Raw genomic sequence first — 16556 nt, forward strand, 5'->3', positions numbered from 1 at the left:
TTTCCTTGTTTTAGATCTGTTAACTCTATATATTCCTTAATAATTTTTATCATTTTAATCTTTAATCATTTTTGCAATGGAAGACAATGTGAGAAATGAATAAACAAACAACTCACCAGGGACTTGTTCTTTTTCTGTTCCTTTTGGGAAAGTACAGAGAAGGCTGTATGTACAGCTATGGGAAAAGAAAACAGGAGTGGGTCATGTGAGATCTGGCTGCTAGGAATCTTCGAGCTTCCTAAGAACTTCTGCCTACCAGCTGGTTAAATGCCCCTCTGTGGGAAAAAGTTTCTCTGGCCTCTGAGGAGTCAGCAAGAACTATGTGGAGGGAGAATTCACATGTGCAACTCTGACAGCCAAGTTATAGAGCTTGGCTGAGCAATTTAACCCTGGGTTTACTTCCTAATGATTTATTAATTTCATTTTTCTTTTAGAACCAATTCAGGACTAATTGAACAAATAATATTACATCAGAAGACAAACCATTATTTTCATCATCAATGTTGTAGGAAAAATACTCAAGTTATGTTTGCTTATATCCTACTGAGTTGCCTACCCTTCGAGTCAGAGAAATCATCCTGCAGAAAGGGATGGGGGAGTTCCTTCAGGAAAAGGTCTATTTAAAAACTTGTTTGTTTCTAACTGAGTTGTAATAAAACCTGGTGGGTGACTTACCCATTATAACATGGACAGCCTTTTTCTACTCCTGGCTCCACCACTAACAAACTGGGTGTCTATGGGCAGGTTACTTGTACACTCACAGTCAAGCTTTCTCAGCTTTGAAATGCAGCAGACACAGATGACCCTATTCTATGAAGTCAGGGTAGACGCAGCAGCCAGCATCCCTCTAGAGGGCACACATCATGACGGACGTCATAGGAGAGCAGCTCAGAATTTGAAGAAAGTGAGTGGAGGCTGAAGGCATGGTATTGTGATGAAAGAAACTGAACAGCTTCAGGGTCAGGGCTAACAGCACATTTTGGCTTCTGTAAGAAACTTGCTTGCTTGCTTGGGGCGGGAAGAACCGGGTTCCTGATTGGCTGATTCAAAATTAAACAGCTCCCTCCCGCCTTGGGGACTTCCCGCCCTGTGAAGGGTATAAAAGCCTCGCCCGACTGTTAGTCGGGGTCTCACTCACTTCTCCCCGAGTGGGACCCTGTCCAGACAGTTTGTGTAAGCTTCTATACTTGTACTTGTATAAATCCTTTGCTAATCTTCCTACTTGGTGTTGGTGATTCTCGGGTGTCCTTGGCTGGGACACGGGTCGCATTTACCGGGGAACTCTACTCCAGGCGTGTGGCTCCCGGACCGCAACAGTATGCTTATTAAAAGCTGGGCCTAGTGATCTCTCTCTGCAGACCATGCCCATGTGAACCCTCCAAAGCATGAACACTTCCTTGCCCACCACTCTCAGGGCCCCACTCACCTATCTTTCCTGAAACTTGGTCCACACCTTCCACCATCATGGTGAGGTCTTCTGAATGTAGTGATATTAGTGAAGCATTGCTCATTCTGAGCAGGATAAAGATTGCCACTTGCAAAGGAACAGGAACCTAGGCTTAAAGGACAAAATCATCTTATTTAGAAGTTTCATTCAGGGCTCCAAATGTCACAGAACTTACTTGTCTAAACTCCAAGGCCACTGAGGATGCTGAAGATTGGACAGTGTAGCAGTCCAAGCAACACATTATGTAGTCTGCCCCAAGGGTTCTGAGATGCCAAGACGTCCCAGAATCCCTGACCACAAGGTGAGGTTCACTCCACACACTTTGGGATTGTTTCCCTGTGCCCAGCGGGAGGTGCTGTGAGGAATATAATGCTGGTTTTAGGCTGGATATCTACCGTGGCTGTGTGACCTGGTGTATTTCACTTGAACCCTCCTGAGCCTCAGTTTTCCTTTTTTGTCAAAATAGAAAACAGTTACATAAAGGCTGTTGTGAAGATTAAACAAAACAGCTAATGAAAACAGCAAAGTATCTTCCAAACACCTTATCAGCTAATATCAACTATAAGTTCTGTGCTATATGTAAAAACTTTACGTCCGTATTTTCAAAACGTATGTAAAAACTTAATCCTCAGAACAACCCCGTGTGGTACATAATAATACTCTCGTTTTACAGGTGAGAAAACCTCGTCTCAGGTAGATCAATCATCTTGCCAGCAGTAATTACTTTACACCTGGCTCCGCCTGGATACAAAACTCACGCCCCCCCTCCCGCAGTCACGTGGACTCGGCAGCTTCTCGGGGCTCCGTACGTCCGCATCCCCACGACCGAGGCCGCCCCTTCCCCTGACCCCCGACCCCGCCATCCCTCCTCGCAGCCGAGGCCTCCCCCACCCTTCCTCGCAGGCTCTCTCACCGGGGGTCACACCGCAGGGTTCCTCCCCACTGCCGCCTCCCACCAGTCCTCAAGCCACACCGGCACCCCTCGGCCCTCACCCAACTCGGGCTCACCCGCAGCTCTGACTCAGGAAGCACCCGCTCCCTGAGCGCGCGCAGACCTGGACACTCCAGGATTTTCTCCGCAAGACACGGAAAAGCGAGACACCGGGTCTACTGAACTGCACGTGGGCAGGACGAGCCACGGCAGAGGGGCTTCCTGAACCACAAGCAGTGTGAGCCAGGGAACGTAGGACTACATTTCCCATAAGCCCTGGTGCTACACCCTCCCGGCGGGTTTAAAGGGTTATGCAAAAGAGGAGGCTTCTCTACCCCACTTGGCTTGGCTCTGGAGCTCCCTGAGGCTGGTTCTTTAAGGACTGCAAGAGACTGCAAAACACCGCAGTGGAATGCGGGGTCGTTGAGTGAATCTGTTTAAAAGAATAACCTATAAAGGAATTTTAGGGACCACTGGGGAAATGTGAACTACACAGTTATAAGCAGGTTGATTTTGTGCTTTGTGTTGAGTAGTATAGTGCCCTCTCACCTCCAAATTCATGTCCGTCCGCAACATCAGAAGGTGACCCTATTTGAAGAGTCTTGGTAGATGTAATTAGGTTAAAATGATGTCATACTGGATTAGAGTGGGCCCTAATCCAAAAACTAGTGTCCTTATAAGAGGAGACAGACACAATATGGAGATTACAGTGATGTGTCTAAAGCCAAGGGATGTCAAAGATTGCCAGAAGCCACCATGAGCTAGGAGAGAAGCATGAAATAGATTCTCCCTTAGAGCCTGCTATTGCAGGAACCAACCATGCTGACACCTAATTTCAGACCTCTAGTCTACAGGACTGTGAGAGAATATATTTCTGATGCCTGTTGTTTTAAGCCACCCAGCTTGTGGTGCTTTATTATGACAGCCCTAGGAAACTAATAACACCATTCAAATGTGTAGCTGGCAATCTAGGCACATTTGTCAGGCTTCCCTGGCCTCATGGGCTAAATCACTAAGCCTAGATTTTAGTCTCAATCCTGGAATATAGTTGGACATACTGTGTGATGCAATATTCAGATGTCTGTGTTCTTTATCTGGGTGCCTCAAGGCTGATCAACCTGAACTAACATCTGTTGGTCCACTGATGTTCACTGTTGAAGGGTCCTTTCCTATGGGAGTCCACGTGGGTGACAGCAGGGACAAGGAATCCTGCACAATCTGCTTTATAATGTTCAACCCCACAAGGGCTAGGACTAGATCTTGCTGCCAGTCATTGAATGACCCTGCCATCCTGTATTGCCTGAGGGAAAAAAAAAAACCCTTATACATTCTTCCTAGACCATAGATACAGCTCTGAAATTGATTGCTGGATTGGTCATCCTGTCTGTGCCGATGAAAATTTAAAAGCTGTTCCTTTGTACACTTCAGAAGGTAGTGTTCCTCCTACAGGTCCTTTCTGGCACTTAAGATCCCTCACATTATAATCCCAACTTTTAGACTTGTAAGAATTGGATCCTGATCCCAAGACAGCAAAAGCTACCGCAGAGACTGCTACAACCAAGAATAAACTTTATAGCATGAGTGGTAATGGACAATCAGATCACCCAGAATTTCCTGCCAGCTGCATAAGGCAGAGTACGTGTAATTGCCAAAACCTCTTGCTTCAGTTGGACTACTGAACCATGGAAAGTGAACAAGTCAATCTCTCACCTTAGAGAGAATGGCTCTTTAATCTCAACGATACCTGCAACATATTTACCTGGAGTGGCTCTGGATGGGGAGCTTGGTTGCTGTCTTCCCTCCAAGTGGGATTGACTATCCTGCTGGTGCTCATAGCTGTGATCATGCTCATCTAATGTTGTCTAAGACAATAGAAAGGATGGGCACAATTAATTAGGGTATATGATGGAATAGCCTATGCTTCAAAAAATTAACTGTTTACATAAAAGATTGGGGGTAGAGTTGTAAGAAAATATCTCTGCCATGACACAGTGGTGGGCTGGTACATCTCCTGAGTCTTGGTTGGATGCAGTTCCTTTAAATTAAAAGATAAGCCTGGTAAGGAGTTGCCATGAGAGAGTTTTTCATGCCTGTCTTGTACGAGACTGCTACAAGTCAGTTTCTCATCCATCACCTTAGTCTCAGTTGAAGGAATTTCTACCTTCCCCTCTTCTCATTTTTTTTCTTTTTTGGCTGCACCGTGTGGCTTATGGAATCTAAGTTTCCCAACCAGGGATTGAACCGAGGCCCACAGCAGTGAAAGCACAGAGTCCTAACCACTGGCCACCAGGGAATTCCCTCTCATCTTTTAAGAATAAAATATCTAAGAATAAATTTAACCAAGGAAGTGAAAGCCTTGTACAATGAAAACTAGAAAACTTTGCTGAAAGAAATTTAAGAAGACTTAAATAAATGTAAAGACAGCCTGTGTTCATGGACTGGAAGATTTAATATTGTTAAGATATCAGTACTTCCCCAAAGCAATCTGCAGATTTAATGCAATTTCTGTCAAAATTTCAGTGGCTTTTTTTTTTCCAGAAAAGGAGAAGCCAATCCTCAAATTAATATGGAATTGCAATCTTGAAACAGAGGAACAAGTTTGGAGATTCACATTTCCTTGATTTCAAAACTTATTACAAAGTTGCAGTAATAAAAAACAGTGTAGTACTACCATAAGGATAGACCATATAGATCAGTGGAATAGAAATGAGAGTCCAAAAATAAACCCATGCCAGTCCACTCCATCACAACATTTACAAAAATTAACTCAAAGTGGGTATGTGGCCTAAGCATGAGATAAAACCATAAAACTTTTAGAAGAAAACATAGGGGTGAATCTTCATGACTTTGGATATGGCAATGCATTCTTAGATATGACACCGAAAGCCCCACCAGACAAAGGAAAAAAATATTTAAATTGGACTTTATCAAACTTAAAAACTTTTGTACATCAAATTACAATATGAAGAATGTGAAAAGACAACTCACAGTTGACTTCCCCAAGCACTTAGCTTACATAATCAAAAATAGATCAAAAATGAATTCAGCTGGTGTAATGGAAAAATAATCACAATCTCTCACCCAGTGTCCTCCGTGGCCACTACAACTCAACTCCACTCTGAAAGAAAATGGTGAGGGAGAAATCCTCAAAGTGAGTAGGGCTTTATATTGTACAGTTGTTCATCATCTTTGTGGCAGGAAAAGCGATCTGAGGTAAGGATATACTCATACTCTCGAAGACTGGCAAATAGTTTGGCTGGTTGGAGCAAGACTGGATGACTGGTGCTGAGGAAGTCTGGGAAAGAAGCACATGGCTGGATACATGGTAGCAGGCACAAATTGTACAGATCTTTGAGTCTTCTGTCAGGGTCCATCAAAGAGCAGCTACCACAGGAGAGGCAAGGGGCATTCAGGTGGACAGAACCATTCATCCAGTGTATATCAGCCTTGGCCTCACAAGCCCAAGAACGGAGCAGCCATTGTGGCTGGGATGGAGACTATTCATGGGCCTGACAGCATGGGTTCTCTCTCACCAAGGCTGAGCAAACTACTGCTAAATATCTGATCTTTCAGAAGCAGAGATCAATTCAGAGCACTCAGTATAGTACATTTTTTTTGCTGAGATTAACTAGATTCCTTTTGCAGGTTGATTTCACTTTCCATCCTGAAAAGGCAGTGAATTGTCCTATTTGGGATTCAAATGTTTTCTGATTATGGGTTTGTTTTTCATGTCCTAGGTGCCTAGGTGTGTCTAGTGTCATTCCCAAAGCCTGAGAGTGGGGAAATAATGTGGAATGACTTGTAGACAGCCAACAATGTCAGCTCCAATGTCCTAGTATTAGTTCCAAGGCAACCCAGTAAAAATTAGGAAAACAAGAGAAAAGGTATTATATGCCTTATATAATACTACATAAAATAAAGATGCACATGATTTGGGGGTCGTATAGTTTTAATGTTATGCATGTTTATACATAATAAGTCATCCCATCGAAAAATAAGAGTAGTATGAAAGATCAGTTTAGTTGTTTAAACAATACTACTTTTTATTTTATAAACTTCAAGGTATAATACAGGTTACAGCTGCTTTCTTTCACAAATGTCACTTTGTAGTGTTAACAATTGTATCGTACCTTTGTATATGTTATGTAAATTTGGATTTACATGAACTGAATAAATGAACAGACCTTCCATGTTCACAGATTAAAAGACTGAATATTGTTATAATGGTAATTCTCCCCCAATTGACCTACAGATTAAACACAATCCCTTTCAAAATCTCCACAGGCTTCTTGTGGAAACTGACAAGCTGATTCTAAACTTATATGCAAATGCAAAGGACCTAAAATAGCCAAAATGATCTTGAAAAAGAACAAATTTGAATGATACACACTACTTGATTTCAGAATGTACTGTAAAGCTACAGTAATCAATAAAGTGTGGTACTGGCATAAGTACAGGCAAACAGATAAATGCAACTTAATTGAGTCAACAAACTCTTATTGCACAAGATGCTGTGTATCAATGGTCAACTTATTTTTGACAAAAGTGCTAAGACAATTCAAGGGGAAATTAAGTTTTGTGCTAAAACAAATTGGATGTCCACGATGAGTGCTGGGAAAATTGTATACTCACAAGCAAAAAAAGTGACCTTAGACTCTTACTTAACATAATAAACAAAAATTAGAGCAAATGGATCAAAGACATAAATATAAGAGCTTAAACTATAAAACATACAGAAGTAAAATCTTTATGACCTTTGCAAAGAGTTCTTAGACCAGACAATGAAGGCACGATCTATACAAGAAAAAATTGAAAAAACAGATTTCATTAAAAATAAAACCTACTACACTTCAAAAGATAGCATTAAGACAATGAAAAGACAAATCATGTGATTAGGAGAAAATAGCTGCAAATCATATTTCTGATAAAAGACTTGTAACCAGAATATGTAGACTTACAACTCAATAATAAGACAAACAACCTAATTCAAAAAATGTGCAAAAGACTTGAATGAGACATGTCACCAAAGAAGATATACAAATGGCTAACCGGCACATGCAAAGGTACCAAACATCATTAGTCACTGGGGAAATGCAAATTAAAACTATGAGATACCACTTCACACTCACTAGAATGACTATTATAAAGACAGATAATATCAAATGGTAGTAAGGACAGAGAGAAACTGGAATGCCATAACATGAATGAACCTAAAAAAGTTTTGTTAAATAAAAGAAATTAAACATAAAGGACTATATATTTATATGAAACATCCAGAAAAGACATGTATTTATAGAGGGAAAAAGCAGGTCAAGTGGTTGGCTGAGGGTGGATAATGACAGCAAATTTACTCAAGGGAATATTTCTGGGTGACAGAAATGTCCTAAACTTGGGTTATAGTGATGTTTGCACAACTCTGAAAATTTACTAAAAATCATTGAATTGTACACGTAGGGTCATTGTTATGGTATGCAAATTATACCTCAATAATGCTGTTTAAAAAGCCAACGGAAGCTATTTCTAGGAACAGTGCCTTCTCTACAGATTAATTTTTCAGATTCTATAAGCTTACTATTAGGTGGAGAGAGCAAACATTTCAGAGAGGATTCAAAGATAAAGTGTCTACTAAATAATGATATCAGTTAAAATGATGTTTTATGGTAATCCAAAAAGACAAACCACTTTGAGAAGCATGTCCTTTTTGTTTTTTGTTTTTTGTTTTATAATCTATAGTCTAACTCTTCTTCCTTTCCTTTAAATCAGATATAAGGAAAACTTTTTCATTTTTCTCTAGTCAGTTCTAGAATGACGGTCCAACATCATAACATCTTTATGTGTTTTTCTCTATATAGAAAGAATATTCATTAGCTGGGGAAAATCTCATGTGATTTTGAAAACACTGGACTTTACTTAAATATTTTATGATAAAATGAAGATGGTGAAAGAGATGTTTTATTGTCGGTTTTTTAAAAAATATTTTAAAATATTTCTAATTGAACATCCACTGCATGCTCAGTACTATGCTTGGTGCTATGTAATGTTCAAAATAATTTTGAACTCTGTTCTTAAAAAGGTTACACCATAGTTGCAAACATCCTGAAACAAAAGTATTACTACTCCTTTCTGGAAGACTGTCCAACTCACACACATATGTGTATCAGCTACCACTCCAGGGTACTCTTTGAATTTCATGTGCAAGTTCAGTCCTCCCTTCTACCTATAATAAATTGTCATCAGTTCAGTTCTACGATATTTTTTTCTGTGGCCTTCTCTGTGCCTATACTAGGCACTGGAGTTACAAAGATTGATGCAACATGGTCCTTGCCCTTAAGGTGCTCCAAGCTAGCTGGGATGAGAAAGAAAACACACTTTTTCCTAACTTGCTAAACAGAAACATGCACAAGGTGCTTTGGGAATCCTACACATTTATGATACAATAGAATTGATCCCTAAAATGCTTGATTCCTTCTTTTCTTTGTAGCTTACCTAACTCAACTCTTGATTTACTTTAAATTTGTATCTGTGCATTTATCTTCATTTTTGCTGTCACAGTACCTAAATCAACTCTTGATATACTTTAAATTTGTATCTGTGCCTTTCTGTCTTCATTTTTGCTGTCATAGATCCCCTCCTGGCCCTCTTCACCTGACATTGCCAGGCTACACCTCTAATTGCACCTCTGCGTTCTTCTCTTTAGTTTTGTATTCCTCTTCCAGAACATTGTTTCTGAAACATTGCTTTCCTTATGTCATGCCTCTTCTTCGGTAACTACAGTAATCATATTTCTTCCCAAATCAAAACGTCTTAATATTGCAACCTCTCAGAGGCAAATTCATGTCTCCAACTTATTTACTGTATCTGGTGCAAACAAAATGCAATCACCCTCTATCGTTTCAAGATTTTCCACAATTGCCTTTCATTTTTGAAGACTCTGCTTTTGAAGATGATGATGATGATACTGATATGTTTCAGGGTAATAGATTCATTGATAGCTGTCTAGAATATTTTCCATTTAGGGGTGACCATATAGCCTATGAGATGGTAAAAAGTTTACTTCATCATTTTCAGAAACTGTTGTTTGACTGCAGTTTTAAAAATGCAGTTCCACCAACATTCTTGAGCCCTACTAGGGACTGTACTGGTTTTCAGGAGAGGTAAAAATGGGTAATAGAATTTTCTGTCTTGATGAACCGGTTTGCAAGGCAGAAATAGAGACACAGATGTAGAGAAAAAACATATGGACACCAAGCAGGGGAAGGGGAGTGGGATAAATTGGGAGACTGGGATTGACATATATACACTAATACGTATAAAATAGATAACTAACGAGAACCTGCTGTATAGCACAGGGAACTCCACTTCACTGTATAGTAGAAACTAACACAACATTGTAAAACAACTATACCCCAATTAAAAAAATAAATAAAGCAAAGCTGAAGTACTGAAAAAAGAAAAAAGGAGGTTTCTGTCTTTAAGAAGGCTATAATCTTGACTGGCTCTCAAAGGGGTGATGAGTCTTGTCTCTATTACAAGGCACAGTGATGTATGTGCGATAGGAAATGCATATAGTAAGTGTTCTGAGTCCCGCAAAAGGGAAATAATTTCCACATTAAGGGAATTGGAGAACACTTCAGGGAAGAGGCAGATTTTGAAATTTTTAGGATGACTACATTCTCAACAAATGCAGATGCAGATGGGAAAGAAGGCAGAAAGGGATATGTATTTTTCAGGCCAAAAAGGAGTCAGTCAGACCTAAGTATATTATTTATGTTGTTCAAGGTAGTAGGGCTGATGAGTTGGCAGAATGTGGAGGACTTTGAATGCCCTGCTGAGGAATCTGCATGGTATTATACGGCAGACAAAGAACCACTGTGGGCTTTTGAACAGGTATTTACCTAGTGAAAGCTGTGCTTAAAGAACTTGTCTTGGAAGCTTTGTGGTTAATGGATAGAGACACTAGAGAGAGAATGATAAATTTGGAGGCCACCATAATGGTTTGGGTAATGAACCTGAAATAATGTGGTTTCAGTGGGAAGGGAAAAGGAGATAGATATATGATGGAAGTAAAATGGACAGTACCGAATGATAGATTTAATGAAGGTGGACGAATAAGGTATTGGGGACTGGAGGGGAACACTTCCCTCCTTTTGAAATTGGGTGCAATGGAAGAAAAAGGAATCTACCTGAGGTTTAGTGTAAGAACTGATCAGTTTTTAACATTTTGTGTTGTTTTTTTTCTTTTCTACTTAAAAAGATTCAAACCTTTATCCAGACTTAAAATTTGTTAATATTTTGCCACATTAACTCTCTCTTTACGTACAAATACACTTTTTTGGTATAATTTGTATACTTGAATATTACTGAATATTTCAGTAATTTTAAAGTTGCATATATCATGACACTTCATTTCTACAGTATATATCTCCTAATAAAAAAGACTTCTGCTGTATAATCAGTTTCAGTGTCCTTGATCCAAAAGCATCAAAAAGAATAATGATGTTAATGAGCTATGACACATTGAATAAAAACGAATACGTGAGTTCACAGTGTTCCTCAGAAGGGATGGTGGTGATGAAAAGTAAGCTCTTCTTTAGAGAAGGCTGTCAGCTAATAAATATAGAAAAAATAGTAGATTAGAAAATTTAATGTTGCACCCAGCAATGTAATAAGTGATTCAGGTAAAGATCATCAATGGGTGTTAATATTATTGAGTGAAGCTTTGTTGGGAAACCAGGTATTTACATGATCTCCATATATCACATCATCGCACAAATGGGTAAAACTAAGCATTGCCCAAAGTGGGACAAGCTGAAAACATGCACCTCCTTGCATGATGCAATCAAAATTATATAATGTCACCCATGTAATATTCTTGTCCAAACTGTTTAACCTGAATCTTCAAATGAGAAAACAATCAGAAAAAATCTCAATTTTGGAATGTTCTATAATAAAATGACCTGAATTTTTCAAAAATGTCAGTGTTATGATATACAAAATATAGTGGGGGATTGTGCTAGATTAAAGGAGCGCGTGTCCTTTTTTGATATCACCTTCTTAGTACTTGCAAGGGACAATGAAGATCTCTTTCTCTCTTAACTAAGATGTAAACATAATTACAGAACACCGGGTAATTTATTAGACTACTTATTTCTTGCACTAGAGCATTAAGAGTGGAAAATCTAAAAATGTACCCAAGTACACAAAGCTGATGATACTTAGACTCTCTCTGATTTCTTTACTGTAAAAAATTTCTTCTAAGAAAATCTTAAAATAATCTTTTGGGTAATGCCAAATGCATATATCCCTTTGGGAATTTTATTAGGCAATCTTAGCATGGAGCAGCTCAAACATACCAGGAATCTATAACCAGTAGTGCTGAGTTAGGACCCTATAGGAACAGGCTATCAGCCTATATTCATCTCTTTACAGGTAGATGTTGACAAATTTTATGCAGATGGTGAGAGGAGTTATATATTTCTTAATAAACAAATACTTGCTGTAGCCTGGAACAAAGAAAAAATTTCTCAGCTTAATTCATTAAGAATACATAAAGTTCTAGGACACTTCAGCATTTAAACTACTATAATAGGAAGTGGATGAATGGACCATGAGTTTTACCTTTTTTTTTTTCTATTGTGCTTAAAAGCTGCCTTGACCAATAGAAGAAAAGTGTGGAAGGCAGATATATAGTTTAGTATATTTGGGTATCATTAATTTTCTCCCCTTCAGAGAGCTCTTGAAAATGTACAGCATATTTTAGCTCTAACAAAAATAGGGCTGATGAGTTGGCAGAATGTGGAGGACTTTGAATGCCCTGCTGAGGAATCTGCATGGTATTATACGGCATGAAAAGTGGCCTATGTATTTGTTTCTCTTGTACTTTGTTGTTTCTTTCCATACTACATCAGTGGTCATTTATTATGTTAAATGTAAATGCACTGGTACAAGAATTTGAGCAAATGTCTAGCAGGTTCAGCACAATAACAGCTTCAGGTATACATACACCTGTCTCTTATGTGTGGGCTGCTTTTTTGTCTTGCATACACTAATTGAAGAGGTGGAGATCAGCCTCTGTCTTCTCTGCTGAACGTGAAATAGCTAGCCATCAATGGAGGTGAGACAGATGGATTTCAATGGGATGTTGTCACTATGAAAAGCACACACCCTTTCCCAAATAATTAAAATCAGTAAAAAAAAAAAAAAAGAAAAGAAAAACCAACCATCTGAATGAAAGTTAATTTTACAAACGCAATATTTTAAGTCCATTAAAATAAAACAAGTAACAATGACAACAAAAGGATGGGAGCATGTCAAAAGGGCACAGGAACCAACCTGAAAGAGCTCTGTCAGGCAGTCTCTAGACAGCTGTGAGTACCTCGGCTGTTCGGTGGGCTTTCCCTGTGCCACAGATTTGTCTGGTAAGGTCACAGCAAGCACAGATGGACTGAGACTGCTATTACCTACACAAGATCACCATGGTGTCAGCTGCCTGCGCCTCCTCTCCCAAAGGATGGTGGCAAAGCACATAGGGCCATATAATGGGCATCATGAGTGGCTGGGGTACTCTCTTACAGAGGAGCCAGTGCTAGACTGTAGCTCTACCCAAGGGAGAAGGGAACAAGTTGCAAAGTCCAATGACTAACTGGAACCAGAGAGGCAGATGAGAAACTGTCTCATGGAAGCCTCCCACATAATAGGAGGTGAAAGAGAAGCAGTCTTGTGACAGCTCCCCATAAAATGCATATCTGCCAAGACTTAGGTCAACGTGCAATTGAGTCTGGACTATGAGGCCTACACGGAGACATGCAAGATTTCCAGAGTACTGTGGTATAGATGTTCCCCTATAAGCTCCCAATGGTCAAAGCCAGAACAGTTTGAACAACAAAAGGAATAACCCAGAGAATAAAGTAAATATCCATGAGGCCATACTGATATAAATGATTGGATAAATAAATGAGAAAGAATAAAGTTTCCTTTTGTTAGTTTCCAAATAATTTATGCATACTCCCCCCACCTTCCAGGAGATGGAGCTTAGTTCCCCACCCCTTGAGTGTGGGCTTAGTGATTCACTTCCAAAGAGAAGAGTATGGAAAGGGAAACACAGTAACTTTATAGTGGAGAAATCTGGCAGACACCACCTTAACCATGTGATCAAGGGTAACATCACCAGGGAATAGTCAGGTTCTATCTTTACACTCTCACCTGATGCAATGAGGGTGCCTCATCTCTGTGGTATTCTTCCCCCAAATTCATAACCCCAGTATAATTATGAGAAAACCTGGGATATTCCAGAAAATATTTGACAAGTATTCTTCCTAAATGTCAAGGTCATAAATAAGAAGAAAAGACTGAAAAACTGTCACAGACCAGAGGAGACTAAGGAAACATGCAATGTAGTATCCTGGACTGGATCCTAGAACAGAAAAAGACCATTAGTGGAAACTGGTGAAATCCAAATAAAGCCTTTAGTTACTAATATTGCACCAATGTTAATATCTTAGTTTTGACATATATACCAAGGTTACGTAAGATGATTACATTACGGGAAACTGGGTGATAGTCTCTGGACTGTCTTTGCAATTTTCTAAGTTTAAAATTATTCAACAATAAAAATGTTATTTAAAAAAGCATGTGGATGCTGCGTGGTGTAGCAAAAAAAAAAAAAAAAAAAAAACTACACTGACAGTTCTGATGCATCATTTGGGCCAGTACCCCCTCCTCAACCTCCCTCTCCTCCTCTACCCATTTAAAAAAGAAAAAAAAAGCATGTGGAATCATAAACCTCTTTATTAAAAATATTGTTCAATAGCAATGACAAATACCATATAATGAGGTCAGCAAATGTTGGAGAAAAGGAATTAAAGTATAATATTTAAAATTTGCTAAATATAATCAATATATAGTGTGTTGAAAGGTATTAAGGCAAAATGATGTGGAGAACTCAGTGGGAATAATTCTTACTATACTAAGGGTACATAAAGTCTATAACCACTTATTCTAGAATTGCATATGCAAATCCAATACATGTATCATTCCTGTGATGAAGCATATGCATACATCACCTCAGTTTACATATGCTTAATTCTATGTCTTGATCATTTAACTTATTCAAATTTTAAAGGACTTCCTATTTTTCAACATTCCCATATACATATCAGAATATTGGCTTATATTCTGTAAAATGTTTCACATTACATCTGATATTAAAACTGTGATGATATATTATTTCTTTGTAATATAGTTTTTCATGTTAAGATTCCTCTAAATGGATTCTCTGATGTAAAATTTTTTGAAATCTCATCAAATGCTAAAACATATTCAAACTGTCTACAAAGCTTCAATCATAGACTAATAATCTGATGTACAATTAGTTACAGCTACTTATAGAAGTGGATTTTTTTAATGTATTTCATTATTATGATTCTTTGATGCTCAATGTTTCACCTCATCAGTTCTTTGCCATACCATGAATTTGATTTATGAACTTGATTTTGGGGTTTTTGAGATTTAAAATATTTAAAGACTTCTTCTCCCAGGTGTGCTATCTGATGTACCATGGAGTTTGCCTTCTAGCAAGAAAGATTTCTTATATAGATTATACTCATAGTTCTTCTTTCCTTTTGGAATTCTCTGGTATTTAGTAAGGACCAAATTGTGGCAGAATGATGTACCATATTTATCACATTCACAGGGCTTCTGCCCACTGTGTCTTCTGCAATGTTCATTAAGACTTGATTTGTGACTGTAGGTTTTCCCACAGTCAGTACATTCATAGGGCTTCTCTCCTGTGTGTGTTCTCTGATGTACTTTGAGATTTGAATTGCTACTGAAGGTTTTCCCACACTCAGTACATTCATAGGGCTTCTCCCCTGTGTGTATTCTCTGATGTCTAGTGAGGTGTGCCTTGTTGTAAACGGCTTTGCCACATTCATTACATTAATAGGGATTCTCCCCTGTGTGTATCCTCTGATGTTTTGTGAGGTGTGTTTTTCTGTTGAAGATTCTGCAACACTGATTACATTCACAGGATTTCTCTATGTGAGTTCTCTGAATATGGCTGAAGTGAGACTTCTTGTGTAAGGCATTCCTACACTCAGTAAACTCATAAAATTTCTTCACTGTGTCAATTCTCTTATATTTAAAGTTCAAAATCTTAAATGCTTGTTCACATTCATTATATTCACTGGATTCCTGTCCTGTATGAGCTCTCTGATGTTCAGTGAGCTGTGCTGTCTGGATTACAGCATTCATATTTTGAGGATACTCATGGGGTGTCTCCTTTGATTGATTTCTTTGATGTACAATAATGGTTGATGAGTAACCAAATGAATCACATCCAAAGGGCTTCTCTCCTGTATGTGTTCTCTGATTTAAAACTTTTGACACTGTGCAGAATTGCCCATGTTCATTGCTTCCGAAGGGCTTTTGTATATGAGTTTTCTCATACATACTGATGATTGACTTTTGGAGGAAAGTGTTTTCATATTCATTACTGGGTTTTTTTCCACCATGGGATCTCTTTTGGCTACAGAGTCTGCCTTGTAAAAGTGTTTTCCAGATTCATTAAATCCACAGTCTGGCTCCAAAGTTTGAAGCTGAACAAAGTATTCATTATGACCGATACCCTTCCCATTTTTATCATATTCATTTCAGCAGACAATTTATCATATTCATTTCATCAGACAATTCTTCAAGCTTAGTACTGAAACGTGACTTCCCACATACATTACCTTCATCAGTCATCTTTCTTACACAGTTTCTATTACTGACCATTAATTCTGAAATATATTTCAAACTTTTCTTATATGAATCACATTTAGAGTTCACTTTTCTTGAACCTACAGTATTTATACCTATAGCAAATGCTTTTGCACATGAAATATTTTTCTCATTAATCAGTGTTTTGTTTTTGATTAATATAAACTGACTGGATTGTTGGTCTTTGATGTTCTGGCCTCTCCAGACTTTTTCTAGAGCAGAAAAAAATTAATCTGATGAATCTTAAATTGGTTATGAATTGGCTCTACAATTAATGATTGTAGATTAAGTTTTGGCTTCAGGCCTAGTCTCCCAGGAAGAAAATGCAAATGCCTCTTAATTAGTTGTGTTCTGTCTATCTATCTATCTACGTCAAAGACCCTTTTGTAGTATTAAAAGAGGGGAGAAAATAGGCACTAA

The 16556-nt window shown here is 38.5% G+C and overlaps 1 protein-coding gene across 1 annotated transcript in view; it reads right to left on the reverse strand.

The window, feature by feature from the left end:
• The window catches only part of LOC103088038 (zinc finger protein 260-like), a 51184-nt gene that overhangs the window by 8512 nt on the left and 26116 nt on the right, over nt 1-16556 (reverse strand). Inside the window, 1 exon segment of the mRNA XM_082931240.1 lies at nt 15050-15916. Coding sequence (XP_082787366.1) covers nt 15050-15916 — 867 coding nt within the window.

This window comes from Lipotes vexillifer, unplaced genomic scaffold (assembly GCF_000442215.2).
Source record: "Lipotes vexillifer unplaced genomic scaffold, Lipotes_vexillifer_v1.1 scaffold1268, whole genome shotgun sequence".
NCBI classification, from domain to species: domain Eukaryota; kingdom Metazoa; phylum Chordata; class Mammalia; order Artiodactyla; family Lipotidae; genus Lipotes; species Lipotes vexillifer.